This window comes from Geotrypetes seraphini, chromosome 6 (assembly GCF_902459505.1).
Source record: "Geotrypetes seraphini chromosome 6, aGeoSer1.1, whole genome shotgun sequence".
Classification (NCBI taxonomy): domain Eukaryota; kingdom Metazoa; phylum Chordata; class Amphibia; order Gymnophiona; family Dermophiidae; genus Geotrypetes; species Geotrypetes seraphini.
In genome coordinates this window covers 154524391-154549979 of record NC_047089.1, presented here as the reverse complement: position 1 = coordinate 154549979, position 25589 = coordinate 154524391, and the positions used below count along the sequence as shown (strand labels likewise).

The 25589-nt window shown below is 42.9% G+C and overlaps 1 protein-coding gene across 1 annotated transcript in view; it reads right to left on the bottom strand.

The window, feature by feature from the left end:
• LIMS1 (LIM zinc finger domain containing 1) overlaps positions 1–23061 on the bottom strand; it is a 111129-nt gene extending 88068 nt beyond the window's left edge. Inside the window, exon 1 of the mRNA XM_033948867.1 lies at positions 22888–23061. Coding sequence (XP_033804758.1) covers positions 22888–22994 — 107 coding nt within the window. The 5' untranslated portion in view covers positions 22995–23061. The remainder of the gene's footprint in view (positions 1–22887) is intronic.
• Between the last annotated feature and the right edge of the window lie 2528 nt (positions 23062–25589).

Genomic DNA, 25589 nt, shown 5'->3' with positions numbered 1-25589 from the left:
TTTCGGCGGTGACCCGCGGCTTAAATGCGGTGGCCGCGGGTAAACCGTCACCGTGTCATTCTCTACTTTTAAGCACATTATATATTAGTCTTTTTTTTCCCCTCAACAGGATCCCCACACAACGTGTGCATTTTGTTGCAAAGCTTCCCTAGACACAAATTAATAAATATAAAATTACCCCCCCTATACAAAACCATGCAAGAGGTTTTTAGCGCCAGTGGGCACACTGAATGCTCTTCACTGCTCCAATGCTCATAGGAACTCAATGACCGTCAGAGCAGCGCAGGGCATTCAGTGCGCCAGCCGGCACCAAAAACTTCTTGTGTGGTTTTGTAAAAGGGGGAGCAAATGTTTATAATATAAATAGATTTTCTGTAGTACTAGATGTCAGCTAGATACAGGTCAGTAGAGCAGAAAAAAATAAGTTAGTTTTTTTTTTTTACTCTAGTCATAACACAGCCAAGCTTCAATGTATACAAATGCAAGTCACGAGCATGAAGTGTCTAAGGTGTTTAATACTAAGATCTGAATGGTTTCAAACAGAAGCTATAATTAATCTCTTGACTAAACTAAACACTCAGCCTGCTATAGAGGTCATCTACTGTGTCCATGAAGTTCCTTTTAAGGATACAGTGACTCAATACCAGACTCTCTGGCTCTGATCTACATTCTTATTTATAGCTATAGCACTACGGGAAATATCATACCAGAGTGTGGTGACCTTCAGCTAGGCTGACAGAGGAAAAAATGGCGGGAGTATCACTACCTCACTGAGCAGAATGCTAGTTCTACAGGGAAGTGTGTTTTTAAGTAAACAAATACACTAACTATTTAGTCAAATACCGTGTTTCCCTGAAAATAAGACCTATCCAGAAAATAAGCCCTAGCATGATTTTTAAAGGTGCTCCTAATATAAGCCCTACCCAATAATAAGCCCTATTTAAGATCAACCCCTGAAGCCCCTCCTGAATATCCCCGACACACCCTGACTCCTTCCCTGACACTAGTGCTGCCCGATTCGCTGGTGGTAGCACTTTCTCCCCCTCCACCCCATGTTCCTCCCCTCTCACTCATCCCCTTGTGCAGCATCTTTCTATCCCCCCTCCCATCCCCTTGCTCAGCAGAACCCCACCGCCCCTCCCACTGTGAGACTGATATACCGTACCCTCCAAGACCTCCAAAAACAGCAGCAGTGGCAGCGCACTGAACAGGCTGCTTTGCGGCCTTCCCCACCGGGGCCTTCCCTCTGACGCATCACTGATGGTCCCGTGAGCCAAAATCGGGCAGGAAGGCACCAGCATGTGTGCAGTTTGGCCAGTCTTAAAAATTTAAAGTGACAATAAACTTTTTGACTATCTATATGAGAATATACTGCCTGCTTGTACTCGGATAAAACTGACATACCCAATAGTTTTGTTTCAGTTTCAGCAGTGTCACCTAAGTGGTAGCTTATTCAGTTTTCTTGATAGTAGAGGGGATATATGTGAAGGGGAGGGGCGCCAGGGGTTTTGTTGATACTTGCTCTGTATTATTTGTATTTATAAAATGACAATTGTATAGAATAGTTTCTTTTTATACTTTAATAAAATACATTCAATATAGAATCATAACTGAGGCTTGTGCGGATGGGATCAGATGGTTTGCAGGGACCAAGCTCGCGGAAACGGTTTTTTTTTAATTTCAGTCCTACTAGTTTGTCGGTCCACAAAATAAATCTTTTATTTCTGCAGGTCCATAGGTGTAAAAAGGTTGAAGAACACTGGGCTAGATTAGTGGTTTCAAACTCAAACCCTTTGCAGGGCCACATTTTGGATTTGTAGGTACTTGGAGGGCCTCAGAAAAAAATAGTTAATGTCTTATTAAAGAAATGACAACTCTGTATGAGGTAAAACTCTTTATAGTTTATAAATCTTTCCTTTTGGCTAAGTCTTAATAATAATATTATAATTTCTAGCTTAAGAGACATACGATCAAGAAACTGTTTTATTTTACTTTTGTGATTATGATAAACATACCGAGGGCCTCAAAATAGTACCTGATGGGCCACATGTGGCCCCTGGGCCGCGAGTTTGAAACCACTGAGCTAGATGGACCGTTGGTCTGAACCAGTTCTGGGCTAGATGGACCATTGGTCTGACCCAGTTCTGATATGTCTGGCAAGATTAATCCCTCTGCTTACTCACCTAGCGTAAGGTAAATGCAAAGTTTATACCATCTAGGTTTGAGATAGTTCAAAAGGCAAAACATGATTTAGATTCCAGAAGGGATCCTCAAACTTTTTATTCAGATTACACAGCACCCTTGACAGTGGGAGTACAGAAACATTTTTTTGGTTAGGAGTGGTGGTTTGCATCCAATGGTCCAATGCTTCAGATCACCAAAAGGGCAGAATCCATTTTGGAGTTTGCTAAGTAGAGAGAGGGGGGGGCAACATCTGACCCTTTTGATCAGTGGTCTCAAACTGTTTATAGTTTATAAATTTTCCTTTTGGCTAAGTCTTAATAATAATATTGTAATTTATAGCTAAAGAGACATACGATCAGGAAACTGTTTTATTTTACTTTTGTGATTATGATAAATAATAATAATAATAATTTATTTTTGTATACCGCCATACCCAGGGAGTTCTAGGCGGTTCACAACAAATAGATGAATTACATACAGTGCGATTGGGAAAAGAAGAACATAGCAAGGCAATCGAAAGGTCAAAACTAGTTTACATTGACAATTTAGGTGAGGGAAGGGCTAATACAGAGCATATACATTAAGTACTGTAAGAGAATACAATTGGATTTATGAGAAGGGGGAGCAAAGCATGTTAGGTAAGAGTGGGGAGCAACAATCTTGGAAGGGTGGGGAAAAAGTGAAGGAAGAGGTGAGAAGCGTTGAGGAGGGGGAGGGGAGGGTTAAGGGTTTAATCTGTTGTAAAGAAGAGATTTTGATCTGTTTTCTAGTGTGGAGAAGGGGAACGTTAAGGCGGAAGTGGGGAGCATTAAGGATTTGGTCCATTGAAAAGTAGAGTTTTGAGCTTTTTTCTAAAGTGGAGGAATGAAGAGGTGTCAAGTATAATTTGGGCGAGCCATGAATTTAGTTTGGCCGCTTGAAAAGAGAAGGTTCGTTCGAGGAATCTTTTAAGACGACACGATTTCAGTGAGGGAAAAGCGAACATAGTTATTCTGCGGGAGCTCTTATTATTATAGTTCAGGTTGAAGTGGGGGTAAAGATAGTCTGGTGACATACCAGATACGGTTTTGTAACAGATGCAAGAGAACTTAAATAGGACTCTGGATTCGAATGGCAGCCAGTGCAACTTGTGGTAGAAAGGGGATATGTGTTCCCATTTCTTCAGACCAAAGATAAGGCGGATGGCAGTATTTTGGACCAATCTCAGCTTCTTGGTGATTTTCTTGAAGGCGCCTAGATAAATGATGTTACAGTAGTCCAGGACACTAAGAATAGAAGCTTGGACCAGCAGACGAAAGGAGGTGTCGTCAAAGTATTTTTTAATGGTGCGGAGCTTCCAGAGCACCGAGATACTTTTCTTAAACACTAGGTCAGTGTGTTTCTCCAGTGTGAGATGCTTGTCTAAGGTGACTCCTAGTATTTTTAAGGATTGCTCAATACAGTAGTCTAGACCAGTGTTTTTCAACCGCTGGTTCGCGGCACACTAGTGTGCCGCGAGATGTTGCCTGGTGTGCCGTACGGTGCAGACACTGATTAGGCCTCAGGCCGGGTCCCGCACGCGCTCCCATGAGACTCCCCCGGTCCCCTCTGCGACACCTTCCACTTCCACATCCTACAGGACAGCGGCAGGCCGCTACGTAGTGCGGGCGGGAGTCCCGGCGGACGGCTCAATGGAGTGCTGCACTGAGACACAGGCTTGAGACACAGGCGAGTTATGTTCGTAGGTGTACAGCGCTGCCACATCGCCATCTAGTGGTGAGATTGAAAAAGCCTATATTTTTTACAATAAAATTTACACATGGTTGTTAGTATGACTGTGGTAGGTAGGACATCATCTTCCGACTTCCTTCCAGGCCTAGCACAGTGTGGAGACAGAGCTGTCATCTGGAGCTGTCATCCGCCGGCTCATCGGGGATCGATCAGAAGAGTGCTGAGTGTGACGGACAGCGGCTATCTGGAGGAGACAAGCGCAGTAAGTCCTGAGTGACAGTGAGAGACTGCAGTGATGGACAAGTTTTTGAAAAGGAAAGAACTAGACTCTGAACAAAATTTGGAGCCAGATGAGAGCCCAAGTATGAGTGGGGGTCAAAAGAAAGCAAAGATGGTTAGCGCAAGCAAATTCTCTGGCGCAAGGCAATATAGCGAAAGCTATATTTCAGTTGGATTTACTTTCACTGGAGATGCAAACAAACCAACTCCACTGTGCGTGGTGTGTGGTGAAAAGCTAGCTAACAGTGCTATGGTCCCAAGCAAACTTAAACGCCATCTCCAAACGAAACACCCTTCGCTTCAAAACAAGAATGTGGACTATTTTGTTCGCCTGCGTGACAACAGGGAGAAACAGGCAACTTTCATGAGAAAAACCACAAAGGTAAATGAAAGAGTTCTTAAAGCTAGCTATCAAGTTGCTGAACTTATAGCCAAGTCAAAAAAGTCGCACACTGTGGCAGAGACATTAATACTTCCTGCCTGCAAAGCTATTGTAGAGGAGATGCTCGGACCTGAAGCAGCTAAGGAAATAGCCAAAGTCCCTCTCTCAGACAACACAATTTCCAGACGTATTAATGACATGTCTGCAGACATCGAAAGTGTGGTTTTGGAAAAGATCCGTATCAGTGAGAAATTTGCATTGCAACTTGACGAGTCTACTGATATCAGTGGACATGCTCAACTCTTGGCCAATGTGCGTTTTGTTGATGGTGATGCAATTAGAGAAAACTTCTTTTTTTGCAAGGCATTGCCAGAAAAAACAACAGGAGAAGAAATTTTTCGGGTCACATCAGAATACCTTGAACAAGGAGGACTTAAGTGGGAAAACTGCACAAGTGTCTGCACCAATGGAGCTGCAGCCATGGTCGGGCGCACCAAAGGCTTTGTAAGCAGAGTGAAGGAAAGAAATCCAGATGTGATTGTTACGCATTGTTTTTTACACCACGAGGCCCTCGTAGCCAAGACTTTACCAGCAGTCCTAGTTCATGTGTTGGATGATGTTGTGTGCATGGTAAACTTTGTAAAGTCACGACCCGTGAAAAGTCGCATATTTGCAGCTTTGTGTGAGGAGATGGGAGCGAAGCATAAAACCTTGCTGTTTCATACGGAGGTCCAGTGGTTGTCACGTGGCAAGGTCTTGGTTCGTGTGTATGAGCTGCGGGAGGAACTTAAAGTGTTTCTGACAAATGAGAGGTCAGATTACACAAAGCAGCTTGCAAGTGATGAGTGGTGTGCAAGGCTGGCATACCTGGCAGATATATTTTATCATCTGAATGAACTGAACACACGAATGCAAGGCCGAAGTGAAAACCTGCTTACAAGTACAGATAAAATAAATGGATTCCGTTCAAAGGTGCAACTCTGGCATCAACACGTGGAAAGTGGCAATCTTGAAATGTTCACACTCACCAAGCAATGGCAAGGTGTTCACACTGCTGCACTGTGTGAGATAATAGTTAAACATTTAAAAACTCTTGAGGAGAAGTTGTCATTTTATTTCTCTTCAGTCTCCACTGAATGCCTTGACTGGGTTAGAGACCCTTATAGCTCAGCATCAGTTGGTGGAAAGGACATGACTTTACAGGAGCAGGAGGAACTAACTGAACTGAGACAAAATCGTGGTTTCAAGCTAAGATTTGCTGATCTACCTTTGGACAGTTTTTGGTTGGATACCGCCAAGGAGTTCCCCCTTCTGGCAAACAAAGCTATTTTGACATTGCTCCCATTTTCCACTACATATCTGTGTGAGATTAGCTTTTCAAGCATGATTGCTATAAAAACCAAATACAGAGAGAGACTGAGAGCTGTTGACGAAGAGCTACGTGTGTGTCTTTCTTCGATTCCAGCCAGAATATCAGCTTTGTGTTCAGCCAAACAGGCCCAGGTTTCGCACTGAATAAAGTATTTTATAATTTTTCACTATTCTGTTTACTTAATATTTCATAATAAAGTAATTATAAAATACTTTCTTTGTGTTTATTTGATTCCTATTCAAGAGAATTACTTTATATATAGTCAATATAGGCACAGAGTTAAATTTTTTAACATTTTCTAATGGTGGTGTGCCTCGTGATTTTTTTCATGAAACAAGTGTGCCTTTGCCCAAAAAAGGTTGAAAAACACTGGTCTAGACCATTGACATGTAGCGCAGTTTCCTTGATTTTGTCGTTTGGGGATACTAAGAAGAATTTAGTTTTTTCTGGGTTTAGCTTTAGTCTAAACGCTGTCATCCAAAGTTCGATCTGATTTAGGGTGAAAGATAGTGAGTTTAGAAGCTCTGAGGTAAGGTAAGAGAGCGGAATGATTACGGTGATGTCGTCTGCGTAGATGAAGAATTTGAGCTTTAAACTCTGCAGGAGGTTTCCTAGGGAGGCAAGGTAGATGTTAAATAGGGTGGGGGGATAAGGGGGAGCCTTGTGGGACCCCACAAGGGTTGTCCCAGCTGTAAGAGATAGTGTCGTCCTTGAACACCTTGTAGGATCTTGTTGTCAAGAATTCGTGGAACCAATTGAGAACTAAACTAAACTAAACCTTGGGTTTATATACCGCACCATCTCCACGAATGCGGAGCTCGGCACGGTTTACAGGAAGAAAGATGAGAGAGGAACTACAGTGGAGAGATTAAAGAGTTAGGTGTAAAGGGGGAAGGTGAGAGGCCTAAGAGGGGGGAAGTGTTACAGTTTTAAGAATAGCCAGGTTTTTAGGTGTTTGCGGAAGAGTTGGAGGGAGCTTGAGGTTCGGAGAGGGGAGGGGAGGTTATTCCAGATCTCAGTGATTCTAAAGGGGAGGGATGACCCAAGTTTGCCTACATGGGAAATACCTTTTATGGAAGGGAAGGATAGTTTAAAAATTTGAGAGGATCTGGAGGAAATAGGGGTTGGGGAGTTCCAGGATAGAGGGATAACGGCAGGAAGGATGCCATGTAGGATCTTGTAGGCCAGACACGCACATTTGAAGTGGATCCTGGGGATTACTGGGAGCCAAAGGAGCTTAGACAGGAGTGGTGAGACGAGATCAAATTTGCTTTTCGCGAAAACAAGCTTAGCTGCGGCGTTCTGAATCCGCTGAAGTCTGTGGAGGCTTTTCTTGGTTAGGCTGAGGTAGATAGAACATGACCTGAGATTCCAATAGATGTTAGACAGTCTAGTAGAGTGGCATGGTCAACCAAGTCAAATGCGCTACTTAGATCGAGTTGCAATAGTAGAGCGCTTGAGCCTTGGCTGAATAGTTGATGAAGGTAATCAAGCAGAGAAGCTAAAATTGTTTCAGTGCTGTGACCTGACCGGAAACCGGATTGATTGTCATGTAAGATATTGTGTTTTTCTAAGTATGTGTTGAGTTTGGTGTTTACTATTCCTTCTGCTATTTTGGTAGTCAGGGGGATATTGGCGATAGGTCTGAAGTTGGATGCAGTGTTAGATGGCTCTTTAGTATTTTTCTTAATTGGTGTAATTATAATGTGCCCTTGTTCTACTGGGAACTTCCCAGAGGATAGTAGAGAGTTGATCCAAATCATCATTTTGGCATTAAAATTGACTGGGGCTGATTTCATGATATTAGGGGGACAGGTATCTAGTCTGCAGTAGGAATTGGCATACTTATTGTAGTGTTTACTAAAAGTTTGCCAGTCTATGGGTGAGAATGTATTCCAGAATAGGTCGGCTCTGGAGTCGTCTGAGTCTAGTAGAATGGGGTAACTCCAGTGGGGCTTGGTTGGGTCGGTGAGGGAGGATCTTAGTTTTTGTATTTTGGAGATGAAGAAATCCGCCATGCTGTTTGCAATTAGGGTGGGCTTTTCGGGTATGTCGATAAATGTTTCTATATTGTATAGATCATTTACCAGCTTAAAAAGGTTGCTACTGTTGGTTGAGATGTCGCCGATTTTGAGGGCATAGAAGTTTTTGCGTTTTTCTTTGGTCCGATTTTTGTAGATTTTTAATTTTTGTCTCCAGGCGATTCTGTGCTCTTGTGATCCTGATTTTAGCCAAAGTCATTCTGATTTTCCTAGGTCTCTCTTTAGCATTAGCAGTTCTGTGTCAAACCAGCCCTCTAGGTTTTTAAGTCTCTTTCTGCGTGTTTTAATGGGAGCCATTTTATTTAGGATATTGGTGCTATCATTAATCCAGGAGTTCATAAATTGATCGGTTTGTTTGTTTTGTTCTAATATGATCTCATAGTGAGACCAGAATTCTACGGGATTTATATTACCTCTGCTAGTATGGAATTTTTTATTTCTCGTATTTGGGTTATTATTTGTTGGACTTGGAGTTTTTAGTTGGCAACCGAGTTCAAAATTGCAGAGACTGTGATCTGACCATAGTGAGTCAGTCCAGTGTTCTTGGTTCCAGAATATTTTGGGGTTAAGTGGCTCGCTAGAGGAGAAAGTAACTAAATCTAACTGATGGCCTCTTTGGTGGGTTTTAACTGGGGGAGGTTTGAGGTATCCTAGTGAAGAGATGAGTGACCAGAGTTCCGTGGTTTCAGGTTGGTCTATTTTTTCCAGGTGAATGTTGATATCTCCACACAGTAGGTTGTAAGGGCTAGTTAGAGAGTTAGTTAGTAAAACTTCGGAGAAGTCATCCTTGGCAAGGTTCCATTTTTTTGGTGGAACATAAAACAGGGTTGTTGTTAACGCAGCCGCTAGGGATTTGGAGGATAGTGAGAGTGAAAGAATTTCTAGGTTGAGAGTGGATTTTGAGTTTAGAATAGAGCAGTGTAGGTTGTCTTTAAAAATTATGGCTAGGCCTCCCCCCCTGCCCCAAGTCCTAGCTAGCGATAAAATTTTGAAGCCTTGGATAATAATATCGTTATTGGATAGTAGCCATGTTTCTGTGAATAGAGCGAAGTCGGGACTGGTTTCTTTCAGTCAGTCCTTAATAAGTAAGGACTTGTTCCTCATGGATCTTATATTTAAGTAAAAGCCATGTAGATTCTGGTGGTTGGCCGGATTAATTGGCCAAATGTGTGAGTAAGTTAATTTTTTTAGTGATCGTTGTTTTTTTATGTATGGTTTGGTCGGTCTGCTTAGTGGTGGTAGAACTGGTATTGGGAAGGGGCCTGCATCAGAGTAATCATATAATGTACGGTGAGAGATTGTAGGGATGTTAGTTTTAACCGCACGGAATGAGGGGTTAAGGACAGGGATAGGGGTTGGGGTGAGTGAGTTGATAAGGCAAATTCTGAACCAGATCAGATAGAGTAGGAATAGTGGTAGGCACGGTTGGGAGTTGGGCCAGGCCATGATACAGATCTTTCTGTAGGAGGAATGGGAAGAAAGGCTGAGGTTGCGGTTGGGGATAGAAAAGCACTGTCCAACCAACGTAGGATTAGGAGGACAAGAAACAGTCCAGCTGAAGGGGGGATGATGGCTAGAGATACAATTGAAATGACAAGCAGTCTGACAAAGGAGGTTACTTATCGTCTAGAGGGTCTGACTGTTCTGTCATGGGATCAGAAGTTGTAAACGCTTCACGTTCCGGCGCTTCATGAAGGTGCTCACAAGACGCTGCACGCTGCACGCTGTTGGGGAGTTCTTTTAAAAGGTTCCCAAGGATTCTTGCCGGTGAAGGGGGGGCGTGCAGTGCTCCCACGCTCCTCTCCTTTTCTTTCCTGGGCCCGCGGCCAGGAGGTGATCTGGGCAGCAAGAAAGGCTGCCGAAGTGGTAGTGCAGCAGAAAGGCTGCACGCCGATGGGGAGATTCTGTTTGATGCTGCTGGTCCACTGCTGAAACTTTCAATCCTCTACCATCCGGCCTGGGAGCCATACCGAGGGCCTCAAAATAGTATCTGGCGGGCCACATGTGGCCCCTGGGCTGCGAGTTTAAGACCACTGCTTTTGATGATTTAAAATGCTGGGAGTAGGAAGGAAGTGGGAGACAGAATTCCCAAAAATTATGACCTATGGTAGTGTTTCTAGATTATTTTAAAAAGTTAGCAACCCTGCCACAATAACCCTATCCCATGCTTCTGCTTCTATTCACCTTTCGAGATGCAAGGGGGAGAGGGATGAATGTGGCTATACTTCTCCCTCTGTATTCACGGTATCAGCATTCACAGTTTCGATTATTCACAGTTTTTAGCTTGCTGGCTCCTCCCCCCCCCCCCAATTACATCAGCTTGCATAGAGAAATCGCTGATTCCAAGTGTTTACAGAGAAAATCGCTGATTCCCAGCACTTTGTTCACCGTGTTTTGCCTCTCCTTCAGAAACAGGCCAGGTCTCCCACCATGTTATTTGCCGTTTCACCATATTCACGATGGTTTTTAATAGAAAACAGCAAATAACATATAAAAAAGTTATTTGTGGTTTTTCAGTATTTGTGGTTCTGTTAATCCCCTATCACAGCGAATACGGAGGGAGAAATGTACTCCATTCTCACCCTTATTCTCTTCCCTCTTGGCCAATCACAGTTTTTGCTATATAAAAAAGGTATTTGGGATTATGATTTTAAGTGTTTATATTTCTAAATAAACACTAAAAGCAAACCAAGTTGTCAAGTCATGAATTTAGAGAAACAGGAATTTCCTGGTGTAATAATTATTATGCAGGCAGAATATTTAAAGTTGATTGTTTTCCTTTTGCTAGGGAATATGGCAAACTGTTTTGGACTACCCCTGTCTAACCCGGTAACAGGTCAAAAGCGCGCGACAACAAAGGCGCGACGACAACCCAGCGCAGACAACTGAGCGCAAGGCGGAAGCGCGCCGAAGAAAAACAGTATTTTAAAGGGCTCCGACGGGAGGTGTTGGTGGGGAACCCCCCCATTTTACTTAATAGAGATCGTGCTGGCGTTGTGGGGGGTTTGGGGGGTTGTAACCCCCACATTATACTGCAAACTTCACTTTTTCCCTAAAAAAGAGGGAAAAAGTTAAGTTTCCAGTAAATGAGGATGGTTACAACCCCCCAAACTCCCAACGTCGGCACGATCTCTATTAAGTAAAGTGGGGGGGGGTTCACCACCAACACCCCCCGTCGGACCCCTTAAAATACTGTTTTTCTTCGGTTGCTTCCGCCTTGCGCTCAGTTGTCTGCGCTGGGTTGTCGTCGAGCCTTTGTCGTCGCGCGCTTTTGTCTATGAACCGTCTAACCCACAAACTCAGTAATACTGAGATCAATATACAGCCAGGGATGAATGTATAATTTGAAACATCTAATTTAGAGGCTTTCAATCCCAGGGAATTTCCTGTCTTCAAGGATGAGAACACCTCTGCAACTTCATCCCCTCCCCACTGGCCAACTCTTTCTAGATACTGACCAAGGCCAAACCTGCTTCTATCAACTCCCCCTGCTCCCAGGTCTTCTGATCAAGTTAAGGTGCAACTAGACTGAATGATTTGACTTCTTTCTACATGTAAAGCCCTTCTAAAAATGGGGTCATGTAAGACATTCATGATAAAAAAAAATAGTACACGTTGAGCCCTCAAATAAGGCCTCCATCTATTAATGTTTTGCATACACAGTTTCAAGTATAACATCATCATCATATCAAATCATTTTACCAAGATAATTAGCACAGATAGACTAGGTTGTCAAAAGAGGACCATTTGGTGTACCCTATCTTTCCATTTATACTTGCCCACAGTCTTACTTGTCTGTGGCTTCTCTCTCTCATCACTACTGAAGTCCCTTTGCATCTATCCACCAGTTCTAACTATCACTTCCACTGGAAGCCTGTCCCTGTGTGCATTATTTTCACATTCGTTTTGAACTTTCTTCTCTTCAGCTTTATGTGACATATTGTTCTCGACTGTTTGTCTATGGGAACTGTATACATACAGTCTGTGAAAGTGCTAATGACTATATATTTGCTTATTGATGCTTCATCCTGCACAGAATGTTGCCTAGGAAAAATATTTCTAAATTAGGCTATAGTTCTTAAAGGATGGGAAAATAGAAAAAAAAACCCCAACTGTACCATAAACAACCCCTGGTGTATAATACTACAGAAGACATGAAACATATGGTGACAGACTTAAAGATCTCCCAATACGCATACATTGGAAGAAAGGTGGGAGAAGGGAGCTGTAGAAATGTTTAAATACCTCTGGGGCATAAATGCACAGAAGGCGAGTTTCTTCAATTAAAAGGAAGCTCTGGAATGAGGGGGCATAGGATGAAGGTGAAAGGGGACAGACTCAGAAGTAAGCTAAGAAAAAACCTCACTGAAAGCGTGGTGAATTTGTGGAGGTAGTAGAGACGAAAACAATCTGAATTCAAAAATTCTTGGAACAAATACAAAAGATCTCTAGGGGAGAGAAGGGAAGGTAAATGGTATTGATAGGCAGAGATAGGCCATATGGTCTTAATCTGCTTTTATTTATCTGTTTCTGTATGTCTGTTTTCTCTGTTTCTATTATAGACTACTCTCAGAAATCAAAATTTCCTCTAAAAATATATCACAAGTCTGAGATAGGAAATAAAACAAGAAAGGGTATTTAGTGAGTCAACTGAAATGCACAACTTCATATTTGTCATATTAAGTCATTTCCTGAATAGCAAGAATCAAATCATCAGTCATTACCTGGAGTGAAAAGGTTTTGTTTAATAACTATGTACGCATATGGCAGAGATGAATAACAGTATCAGGAAGGGAAGGAGTGGGAGTGCTCACTTCTGCAAGTTATTCAAACAGCACAAGTACAATATGTGGCAAAAACAGATGGAATTGCCTGTATGCACCATAACGCTGTAACAGTTACAGCTTCAGAAAAGTACATGGTAGATCAGGGTTGCCCAAAATGTCGATCGCAATCGACCAGTAGATTGTGAAGGCAACGTGAGTCGATCATGGAGCCCATCTCTGGCTCCGTGATAGACTCGCGTTGCCTTCACGTTCAACCTGCTTCCCGACGCCCTAAAGAGTACGCAGAAGCGCCAGGCCAAGCAGCCTTCCCCACCCGACGTTAATTCTGACATCCGAGAGGAAGTTTCAGGCCAGCCAATCGCTGCCTGGCTGGTCCAGAACTTCCACTCCGACATTAGAATTGACATTGGATGGTGAAGGCTGCTTGGCCCGGTGCTCCTGTGTCCTCTTTACAGTGTGGGGAAGCAGGGAGAGCTCAGAACTCAGAGGCAGTGGCTTGGGGGCCTATTCCCCAATGGCGGCGGCAGTGGCTTGGGGGAGGTCAGGGAGAAAGAAAGACAAAGAAATAAAGGGGGCAGGCAGGGAGACACAAAGAAAAGGGGGCAGGGAGAAAGAAAGAAGGGAAACAGAAAGAAAGGGGGGACAGAAAGAAAGAAAGGGGACATGGAGAGAGAAAGACAGGCAGAAAGAAAGAAAGGGGGCACAGAGAGAGAAAGACAGGCAGAAAAAAAATAAGGGGGCAGGGAGAAAGAAAGAAAGTGGATGGGGGCAGGGAGAGATGAAGAAAATTTGGGGGAAGAAATGAGGTCTAGAGGAGAGCAAGGATACAGGAGGCTGAAAGAAGGGAAGAAATATTGGATGCACAGTCAGAAGAAGAAAGTGCAACCAGAGACTCATGAAATCACCAGACAACAAAGGTAGAAAAAATGATTTTATTTTCAATTTAGAGATCAAAATGTGTCTGTTTTGAGAATTTATATCTACTGTCTATATTTTGCATTATGGCCCCCTTTTACTAAACTGCAATAGCGGTTTTTAGCACAGGGAGTGTATGAGCATCGAGAAGAGCACTGGACATTCAGCGCAGCTCCCTGCACTAAAAACTGCTATTGTGGTTTAGTAAAAAGGGAGGGGGGTATATTTGTCTTTTTTGTACAGTTGTTACTGAGGTGACTTTGCATAAAGTCATCTGCCTTGACCTCTTTGAAAAAAATCCGGAATATAAATGATAATTAACATTTTCTCTGCGTACAGTGTGCTTTGAGTTTTTAAAAATTTTATTATTGGTAGATCATTTTGAATTGGTCATTTTAAAAGTAGCTCGCAAGCTCAAAAAGTGTGGGCACTCCTGTGGTAGATATTAGGCATCTGACAAACTATGCAAATTTATTCATTAACTGGAAATAGAAAGACAATATCAAATGGTACCGACTGCAGGCATACCTAAGGAAATTGGAAGGCTGGGCATCCAAGTAGCAGATGAAATTTAATGTGAACAAATGCAAAGTGATGCACATTGGGAAGAATAACCCAAATCTGTTACCAGATGCTAAGGTCCACCTTGGGGGGGTTAGCACCCAAAAAAAAAAGATCTGGGTGTCATTGAAGACAATACGATGAACCTTCCACCCAATGTGCAGTGGCGGCCAAAAAAGAAAACAAGATGCTAGGAATTATTTTTTTAAAAAGACTAAGGGCTCCTTTTACTAAGCTGCAATAGTGGTTTTAGCGCTCGCTGAATTGCCATGCACACTAGACCTTAACACCAGCATTGAGCTGGTGTTAGTTCTAGCCACGTAGCACGGGTTTAGCATGCGCTAAAATCCTGCATGCGCTAAAATCCTGCATGCGCTAAAAACACTATCGCAGCTTAGTAAAAGAAGCCCTAAGAATGTTATAAAGCCTCTGTATCTCTCCATGGTGCGACCTCACCTGGAGTACTGCATTCAATTCTGGTCTCCTTCCTTATCTCAAGAAAGATATAGCAGAACTAGAAAAGGCTCAAGAAAGAGCGACCAAGATGATAAAGGGGCTCTTCAGCTTGAAAAAGAGACGGCTGAGGGAAGATATGATTGAAGTCTACAAAATCCTGAGTGGAGTAGAACGAGTACTAGTGGATCAATTTTTCACTCTGTGAAAAATTACAAAGACTAGGGGACACTTAATGAAGTTACAGGGAAATACTTTTAAAACTAATAAGAGGACATTTTTTTTCACTGAGAGAATAGTTAAGCTCAGTAACGCATAGCCAGAGGTTGTGGTATGAACAGATAGCATAGCTGGTTTTAAGAAAGGTTTGGACAATTTCCTGTTATTGAGACAGACATGGGGGAAGCCACTGCTTGCCCTGGATTGGTAGCATGGAATATTGCTACTCCTTGGGTTTTGGCCAGGTACTAGTGACCTGGATTGGCCACCGTGAGTACAGGTTACTGGGCTAGATGGACTATTGGTCTGACCCAGTAAAGCTATTATTCTTATGTTATGCAAAGATTAACCCCTCTACTTACTCACTTAGCGTAACGTAAATGCAAAGATTCTACCATCTAGGTTTGAGATAGTTCAGAAGACAAAACATGATTTAGATTCCAGAAGGGTTCCTCAAACTTTCTATGCAGATCACACAGCACACTTGACAGTGGGAGTAGAGAAACACTATTTTGGTTAGGAGTGATTGCTTGTATCAGTAGTCCATGGTCCAATGCTTCAGATCACCAAAAGGGCAGAATCCATTTTGGAGTTTGCTAAGTAGAGGGAGAGGGTGACATCTGGCATTTTTGATGATTTAAAATGCTGGGAGTAGGAAGGAAGTGGGAGACAGAATTTCCAAAAATTATGATCGAGGGTAGCATTTCTAGGTTTCTTGAAAGTTAGCAACCCTGCCACCTGTCTAACCCTATTCCCTGTCTACCACTTCTGCTTCTATTCCCCTCTCAAGATGTAAAGGGGGAGGGTGAATGTGGCTACTCCATTCTCACCCTTATTCTCTTCCCTCTTGGCCAATCACAGTTTTTACTATATACAAAAGGTATTTGGGATTATGATTTTAAGTTTTTGCCTTTCTAAATAAACAATAAAAGCAAACCAAGTTGTCAAGTCATGAATTTAGAGAAACAGGAATTTCCTAGTGTAATAATTATTATGTGGGCAGAACATTTAAGGCTGATTGTTTTCCTTTTGCTAAGGAATATGGCAAAGTGCTTTGGACTACAATGAAAGCAGTGCATGCAAATAGATCTCATGCATATTCATTGGTGAAATCTGAAAACCCAACTGGATTGTAGCCTTCGAGGAAGGATTTTGACACCGTTGGTGTAGAAAGTTAGAAGTACGTATCTACAGAGGGGCCCAAAAAATATACACATACTTCAGTAGTGGTTATCTATGCCCATTTTCAAAACCAGAGTTAAATTATGGTAGCTATGTGTAGTTTTATGTTGTCATTAAAGATGTCAATAGCCAAACGATTGCTAAAACCACCATGTGGCTGTCAGAAGAGTCAAAGTTTTTATGCAGATGATATTTTTCATGTTGAAGGGCAGGGATGTCAAAATCTGGCCCGCAATGTAATTAGATTTGGCCTGTGAAAAAATACCCTTTCTGTTCCTTCCCTCCCTCCATCCCATTGTCCACCATCTCTCTCCCGGCTTCCCAGTCTCACCTTCAAAGCAGCCTGCAGAGGATTGCCGTCGGCTTCCGCAGCACTCTCCATCTGCCACGATCCCATACGTCAGAGGAGGAGCGGGACCGCAGCAGAGGGAACGTGCTGTGGATGCTAACGGCAGTCTGCTAGGATCACTACAGCACCGGCAATCGTCTGCAGGTTGCTTTGAAGGTGAGACTAGAAAGCTGGCAGATGCTAGAAAGAAGGGGGAATAGCATGCAGGCCTTCGGGGAGTGGAGGGGCGGGCCTGGTGTAGAAGCATACGGAGGGAGGAAGAGGGGGTCCAAAGAGACGTGCATACGCTGGACTGAGGGTAGGGGAGAAGGGAAGAAATAATGGGTCTAAAAACAGAGGAGAGGGAGAGATATGGTAGACAATGGGATGGGGAGGGAAGGAACAGAAAAGGAGAGAAGTTGGACACAAGGGATGGTGTGGAGGGGGGATAGAGATACTGGACAGGAAAGTAGTTGGGAAGAGAAAGGGAAAGATGGACTTGGGGGTGGTAGGGAAGGAGGGAGAGATGCTGGATGAAAGGATAGTTGAGAAAAGGAGAGATGGTGGGATCTATCGTTGCAGCTGCGGGGATGGAGATGTCAAAAAGGAAAGATGCCAGACCTCCGGGGGAGGGGAGGACAGAGATGGAAGATGGATGGTTAGCACCAAGAAAGAAGAAAACTACAAATGGGCAGGAGACCTTGGCAAGCGAGTTTATCAGAAGACAAACAGAAACCAGAGCCTTGGGCCAACATGATTTGAATAATGACCAGACAACAAAAGGTAGAAAAAAGAATTTTATTTTCTATTTGTGATTACAATATGTCAGATTTGAAATGTGTACCCTGTCGGAGCTGGTGTTAGATAACAAGTGTGAACTAGGACCTAAAAGAGAGGGAAAATCTTTTTTATTTATTTTGTTTATACCACAGAGCTGGCGTGGGGTTGGAGAGATTGTAACTCTATACTTCTACTAAGACTAAGTATCTTAATAAAAAATTCAGCCTGTAACTTAGCTTGAGTTTTAGATTTCAGCCCCTTATGTTTGGCACCCCTAATGAGGTGTGTATACATTTTTTAGCTCCTTTTGTATTTTTTTTCCTGAGGATATTCAATTACCTTTCTTGTTCGATAAGTTAATGAATTCCTTGCTAGAGTTGCCCGGAATCCTAGGTGACATATTTCAGTAATTATGCAGCCTTCCAGAAAGTATAATAGGATCTAGTCTTCCTTAATAATTCCTGAAAATACTGTATTGCCTTTTCCATTATTCTTTCCAGTTGCATAGCGAGGGTGGAAGGTGCCCCCTGCTCCTTTCCCATCCTCACCCGACGCATGCATGCACCCCTTCCCTTTCCCCGTACCTCTTTAGCTTCCCCCACATGAGCAGCATCTTGAACTTGCTGCCCGCACCTGCGCTCCATCTGATGTCACTTCCTAGTTGCGGGACCTGGACGTGACGTCAGAGGGAGCGCTGGCATGGTTAGCAAGTACAAGATGCTGTTCGTGCCAGTGAAGAGCTAGAGGTATGGTGGGGGGGAGGGGGAAGTGAAGGTGAATGGCAGGCAAGGACTGGGAGGGGGGAGCAGAGAGGAGAGGTGCCCATGCCCCCATCAAGATGGCACCTGGGGCGATCTGCCTCCCCCCTCCTCCGGTCCCTTTACTATGTCACTGCTCCTTTCCCTTCTATAGAGGATTTTATGAAGTATAATTTTGTTCTTTATTATCTTATAAGGATATCTGATTTTTATTTTGTCTCTTCATTTTCTTTCACAAGTGTAACTTGTATGTCGTTGTTTAAAATGTACAAAAATTAGGGCTGTACATTAATCGTGGTTAATGCTGTAATTAACAATCATGATTAAGAAAATAATGACAGCTAGTAAAATTAATTGTGCTACAGCATCTCCCCCATGATCTCTTAGTGTCTCCTCTCAGCATCTCTCCCTCTCTTATCCCCTCCCCCTCACAAAGGTGATCGATGACTCAGAAGCTTGAGGAGGTTAAAATGGGGGCGGGGCTAGGGTAGGAGCCAGGCTAATGCAGAATGAGATGAGGTGTGGCAGGACAAATTTAAATCTTTGGAGTTGTGAAACCTGTGCCTAAGGGGAACCCCCTCATTATGTTGCTCTGATGTAGCTGTACCAGCTGCCTCCTCCCCACCCCCCGAGTACCTGTTACTGATGGTAATAAGCACCCTGACCACACAGCAGAGAATATGCCAAAAAATCAAAACACCAAAATAGAACTTAAACAAAATAATATTTGCAGCATTCAGGACATACATGTCGGTACTTTTAACACTCCCAATCAGCTCTAGCTCCACCAAACCAGCATCTTTTTTTATTGGCCACTGGAAAGAAACCAATGGTTACTGGCAGTGATAATATCATTTGCCCATCATGGTCTTATTAGGTTGCTATATGGCCACCGGGTTTCAGATCTGCTGCCCTTAAGTTTATTTTTGAGTTACCAAACATGTTTGAATTATGCATTAGCTGTACCTAATGGTTAGAGAGCAGCTTGATGAGAACCAGGGAAGCCAGGATTCAAATCCAACTGCCACTCTTTAAGTTCTTAGACGGTCACTAAACCCTCCAGGTACAAACATTTAACTGTAAGCCTTCCAGGGACAGGAAAATGCTTAATATATCTGAATGTAACTCATATTGAGCTACTACCGAGATTTCTATGAGCTAAATCCAAACCCCAAATCTAATTTAGGCACACTGTGAAGTAATACAAAACCTTATAAGCACATCTACTGTATCGTAATTGTACTAACAAGAGTCACACAACAAGAGCTTACTTATTAAAAGGCAGCACCATACACTTTTCAATAGAACATACATACACCTTTTGAGAAAAATGAACAATCCAGATTAGTATGGATCCATCTTATTCAGACATTCAAGGCTAACAATACCAGGGTTTTTTCCCCCAAACAGACACAGACAGACCCTCACCAAGTAAAGAATAAGTAACGACAAATGAAAAATAGAAATACAGTAAAACCTTGGTCTGCAAGCACAATTTGTTCCAGAAGCATGCTTGTAATCCAAAGCACTTGTACATCAAAGCAAATTTCCCCATAGGAAATAATGGAAACTCAGACGATTCATTCCACAACCCAAAAACTTTAATATAAAATACTATGGGGTTCATAATAAAACATCTAAAAAGTGTCCTAAATGGCTACCAGTACTGGACACAGTACTCCAGATGTGGGCGCACCATTGCAAGATACAGCGGCATGATGACTTCCTTCGTCCTGGTCGTGATACCCTTTTTAATGATACCCAACATTCTGCTCGCTTTCTTTGAGGCTGTCGCACACTGTGCTGATGCTTTCAATGTTGTGTTCACCATTACCCCCAGGTCTCTTTCAAGATTGCTTACCCCTAGCAATGATCCCCCCATTTTGTAGCTGAACATCGGGTTCTTTTTCCCTACATGCATGACCTTGCATTTCTCTATGTTAAAGCTCATTTGCCACTTTTTTGCCCACTCTTCCAGCCTCGTTAGGTCCCATTGCAGGTCTTCGCAGTCTTCTGCGGTTCTAACCCTGCTGCAGAGTTTGGTGTCATCCGCAAATTTAATAACCTCACATTTTGTTCCCGCCTCCAGGTCGTTAATAAATATATTGAACAGGAGAGGTCCCAGCACCGACCCTTGTGGAACTCCGCTCCTGACCCATTGCTTCTCCCTCCTCTCCCTTCCATTTGTCCAATAGTGCAGCCGATCTTATCTACATGCGTGATTTTTTAAGGATGTCTCAGGTTTTTAGATTCAGTACAAAAATGGCTGCAGTAGAAGACCGTCGCTTTTTAACGCGGGTTTTTGAAAATCCTGCCCAATGTATTTTAAAGTTAAGACTACATTTTCCTGTGACTCTACAATCACAGGTTGGAGTAAATGGAATTTGGCGGATTGCCTTTATCTACTATCAAACAGTCCCTCACTTTATAACAGTTTGCTCCACTGAAACATAATGAGACGACCTGAGGCTAGGGAGAAGCACTCAGGACTTGCTGCCAGAAAGTTAATCTGTATCGTTAAAGTTTAATTTTATCAACATCCTCTCCTTTACTTTTCTAAAAACTGCATGCTGCATCCACAGTGCTCAACAAATATTTTCTCTATATAATCATTAAGGAAAATTAACTTTCCATGAAATCTACATTTACAAATTGACACCATACTATTCAAATAAAGTAAGATAGGCAGATTTGGGGGCACTGCTGAAAAATGAACTACTAGAATCAAGAGATCTGTAGTGTATTGCCAGAAGTAAAGTTGAGGGCGACACATTCCTCCCTTCATTTTTGCAATGTCAGCATTAATAAAGGAATCATTTGAAGGTAGTCTGGTGTGCACATACAAAACCCTGCAGAATCTGTTCTAAGTGCAGCAGAAACAAACCAAATGCCCCCTCTCCCTACCCAAACACACATATACTTGGCTCAAGTGGGGGTATCTCTCCAAACACTACTCCTATAAAGTCTTGGGCAATGCAGACACTAAAATGCTGTGCTGTACAGGGTCTGCTTTGTTTTATAGCACATATTTTTCAAGTGCATCCTATATAATAAAACCCTAAGGGTTTCGTGTTCCCTGCCGCCATGGTGTGTGATCCGTGGCCGTGTTCCATTTTAGAACCCGGCGGCAGGGAACACTCTGGCCACTCCCCTCCTCCCGCCCTCACTCACCAACCGCTGCTGCTGGAGGAAACTGCAGGCAAGCTCTCTCCCAGCAGCGCCAGAGCCGCATCATCACCGCCCAGTACCGCTGCCGATGCCGCTCTTCAAAGGAGTCTGGTGAGAATAGCGGCCGCCTGTAACAAACTTCACAGGCCGCTCAGCACCTCAGTAGCATGTTTTCTCTGACGTACACGATCGCGTCAGAAGGAAACTGAGGTGCATAGCGGCCTACTGAGGTGCATAGCGGCCTGGGAGGTTCGCTACAGCTGGCCGCTATCCTCACCAGGCTGCAAACGAACATGCTGGACAGGGGGAGCAGGTAAGGGGCGCTGATGGGCCGGGGAGCAGGGAAGAGGGACAGGGGGAGCACGGAAGAGGTGTTGATGGGCGAGGGAACAGGAAAGAAGGACAGGGGGAGCACGAAAGAGGTGCTGATGGGCCGGGGAGCAGGGAAGAGGGACAGGGGGAGCACGGAAGAGGTGCTGATGGACCGGGGGGAAGGGAAGAGGGACAGGGGGAGCACAAAAGAGGTGCTGATGGACTGGGGAGCAGGGAAGAGGGACAGGGAGAGCACAGAAGAGGTGCTGATGGACTGGGGAACACAGAAGAGGTGCTGCTGGACACGGGGGACATAAAAGGAAGGGAGAAGGGCTACTGCTGGACAGGGGGAGCTGGCAAGGGGTGGTGGAGGACAGCGGAGGAAAAAGAGACAGAAAGAAAAAAAGACAGACAGAAAGCAGCCAAGGAGAGAGAGAGAGAGAGAAAGACACATCTATTCTAGCACCCGTTAATGTAACGGGCTTAAAGACTAGTAAAATATATTTAAAAACTTGAAAGCTATAATGCTTTCATTAAATAACACTCTGACAGCAAGATTTTTTTTGGTGTGCGACACTGTCACAGTAAGGTCACATGAAGTGGTTCTACTGCATTCTTTAAGTCCTTCAGTCAGCAACAAGAATTTCCGAAGTGTGTGTGGCGAGGGTCAAGGGGGAAGAAAACATGATTTAACAAGCTGCATCAGACCATCCTGCAGAAAAAAAATCTACAAAGATAATGAGAGCAGTAGAACACTTCACACGGTTTGTTTTAAAAGCTGTAATGTAATAATTAAAAATCATTTCACAACGCTTCCACTACGAACTGTTTTACTAAAACATGCAAAAGCATGGTTGCCTATTATTGGCTCGTGCAATCCGTGACTGGTGCTGCCTAGCTTCAGCTGTTTCCTGATGCTCAGCCCCACACACTTCTTTACCTATCATTTTCTCTTATAACCATTTGTATTCTCAGATCATCTGCACAAGCAGTTCTTAGATTAAGTTCCCAGTTTAATACAATCAATAAGCTTCATCTCACATTTGTATTTCATCTTGAGACAACTCAGTGCTTAAAGTTATTTGAAAGCATCATACCTGGTCACGCCAGGCACGCCACAAGAAAGCAAATTAGGTACTGCTGTGCTAACCCCCACAAAGATATCAAATCAAACAATGCAAATCAAGCAATTGGAGCACACGCTTTGCAAAGAGTTAAAAAAAAAAAAAATAGCAATGAAAAAAATGCATGCTTTTGTTCTAAACATAATATACCATGCTTTAAAAGAAAGGCAACCTGGAAATCAGAATGAAAAAGGAAGTGACAATGCCCAAAAGCAGAAAGTCTGCCAACACACCACTGTTGGCAGCATCTTCAGTGGAAACTCAGGACCAGCAGTAACTGCCCAATAAGCTATAAACATTAGTCTCGGTCATAAACTTATATCGGACTCACCTTAACTTCTCTTCATATAACCCATTAAGTCCCAAGCTAGCTGAGGTTTCACGTCTCCTCCTATAGAGATCTGATTGAGTTAACTCCTTCAGCTGTAGTGCAGACATGTCTTTTTTTTTTTTTTTTTTTGCTGTTGTTCAAGTTTAAGTTGAGCGCTGAAACTACCAAGGTGCCTGGAGAGAATATGCGGAGCAACCTCCTCTACACACCTGCCCAAATCAACACTACAAGGCTCTAAATGCAAGCAGCTACAGACCAGCTTCCTGTTTCTCATAGGTTCACACCCTTCAGAAGGGCAATAGGTTTCCCTTATCAGAGGCACACACCTATGAAAAGCCTGCCACAAGTCTAGAAAAGCTTTCTGTACGTTTGCTAACAAGCACGCACAAGTGCCTTGTCTTCCCAGATGGTACACAAATCCCATATTCAAATCAACTATTCTTATTCTTCTGATTATAACTAGACATAATAAACTAATCATCCATTGCCTATTACCACTACTTACATACAAGGAAAACCTACTAGCAATAAATGGTAGGCCCATCCATGTCTGGTCTGGGGTGTGTACAAAAGATGGGACAAAACCGTATAACAGCAAAAAATTGAATAGGGAGGGGGAGGGGTGGAGTAGGGAAGAGAGGAAGCATAGCAAAATACAGGGATATAGAGAAACGGATTAGATACCAGTATTCATTTATTTCATAAAGTTTACACTGAAACTACACAGAAGTAAAATCAATCACAAAAAGTAAACGCTCTCAATATTTGAAATACAAATTATACTCATCAAAAAAATTACTCTCCCTTTTATCAAGCCACATTAGGGGTGTTTTTTTTTTATTGTCGGTCGCTGTGGTAAAAGCTCTGATGCTCATAGTTCTATGAGCATCGAAACTATTACCGCAGCAACCAGCGATAAAAAAAACCCCTAACGTGGCTTGATAAAAGAAGGGGGGGCTGAGAGAAAAGCAGAAAAAAAATGCAGAATTTTTCAAAATAATGACATTTAAACAGTTTCTTTTCTAATGCTGGCTTTTACAAAGCCACAGCAGAAGTTTCTAGTACTGTGGGCCAGCAAGGTAAATGCTCCGACGCTTACAGAATTCCTATGAGTGTCAGAGCATTTACATCGCTGGCTAGTGGTAGAAATCTCTACCGCGGCTTTGTAAAAGGAGCCTTAAGTAGATATCATAGTCTTCATTTATATTTAAAAGTGATAATACTCTGGAGTCTTTTTTGCAAAGCTGTGGTAAAAGCTGGCTTCAGCACACCCTTACACAGGTTTCTTCCGTGTGCAAAGGCCATTTTTACTGCAGCCAAAAAATAGCAGATTTTCAATTTAATAGCCATTTATTAATTTGCCCCTAGCACACAGCCATGAAAAAAATTTAAAAAAAAAAACCACACATTGCAGGAGTAGTTACCAATACCTGTTTGATAAGTGGTAAGGACTCCTGTGGTAATCCTGCACTAATTAGCGTGTGGTAATGTGGAAACGCTTATTAATGCTGGAGTGTGTACTCTCTGCCCTGACAGACCCCGTCCATGCAAAAATAGTTTCTAATACGTTGGTAATGCACACCAATTGAGAACTTAGCACAAAACACTTGAGCACATCCAACAGTAAGCCCTTTTAAGCTGCAGTTTAAGTGAACACTAACCCCCAAATTCTATAAAGTTCACCTTAAGTTAGATGCCTATATCAGCGCACTTAGCCAATGTAGGTGCCTAAATTAATTGACTTAATCAAAGCCAATAATTGGCACGGGTAGGACAAGATCTTCCCTCTGAGTACTACACTGGCTGCTTCCCATAAAAGAATGGGATCGGACCAGGGTCCCTCTTTATATACTTGGTAGTCGGCCCATTTGGTAAGTCAAAACTCGTGGAATTTTGGGTCTCTATAGAGGTGAAGCAGGAATTGCTTACAATAGGAAGCATACGTGGCAGAATCCAACTATAAAGTGAACAAAATCATAGTATGATCTGAAACAGGGGTCTCAAAGTCCCTCCTCGAGGGCCAGAATCCAGTCAGGTTTTCAGGATTTCCCCAATGAATATGCATGAGATCTATTAGCATACAATGAAAGCAGTGCATGCAAATAGATTTCATGCATATTCATTGGGGAAATCCTGAAAACCTGACTGGATTGCGGCCCTCAAGGAGGGACTTTGAGATCCCTGATCTGAAACATCAAATGAACCTATTTCTGCAGTGTCAAACTTGGAAAAAAGTGAATGGGAGGCCAACTAGTAGTCTATTCTAGATAACGATGCATGAGCCCAAGATAAATGCATGAAATCTTTTTCACTCGGATGCAAGGCTCTCCAAATAACTTGGCCACCGTTCTGTACATTTAGCAGAGCCCACATTCTATGGCCTTTCCATCACAAAACATACATGCTTCAGACATCATCCACAGGATCAACACTATATTATGTAGTGACTGATGGTAGTCCCCTACAAATTCTAGCTCCCACTGCATCTGCTGAAGTAAATTAAAGAGGCTGTAACAAAGCCCATAGTATAGTTTGGAAATTGTGTTCACATACAAGACTTTTCTGGATAGGACTCTTGCATTTCAAGCAAGTAAGCAGCAATCCTGGTGGGGTAACTGTATCGGTGAAGTTCTGCTGTCTTATGGTGCATTTCAAAAAGTAATTAAGTCAGCATTGTTTGATAAATTTATTTCCTAAATGTG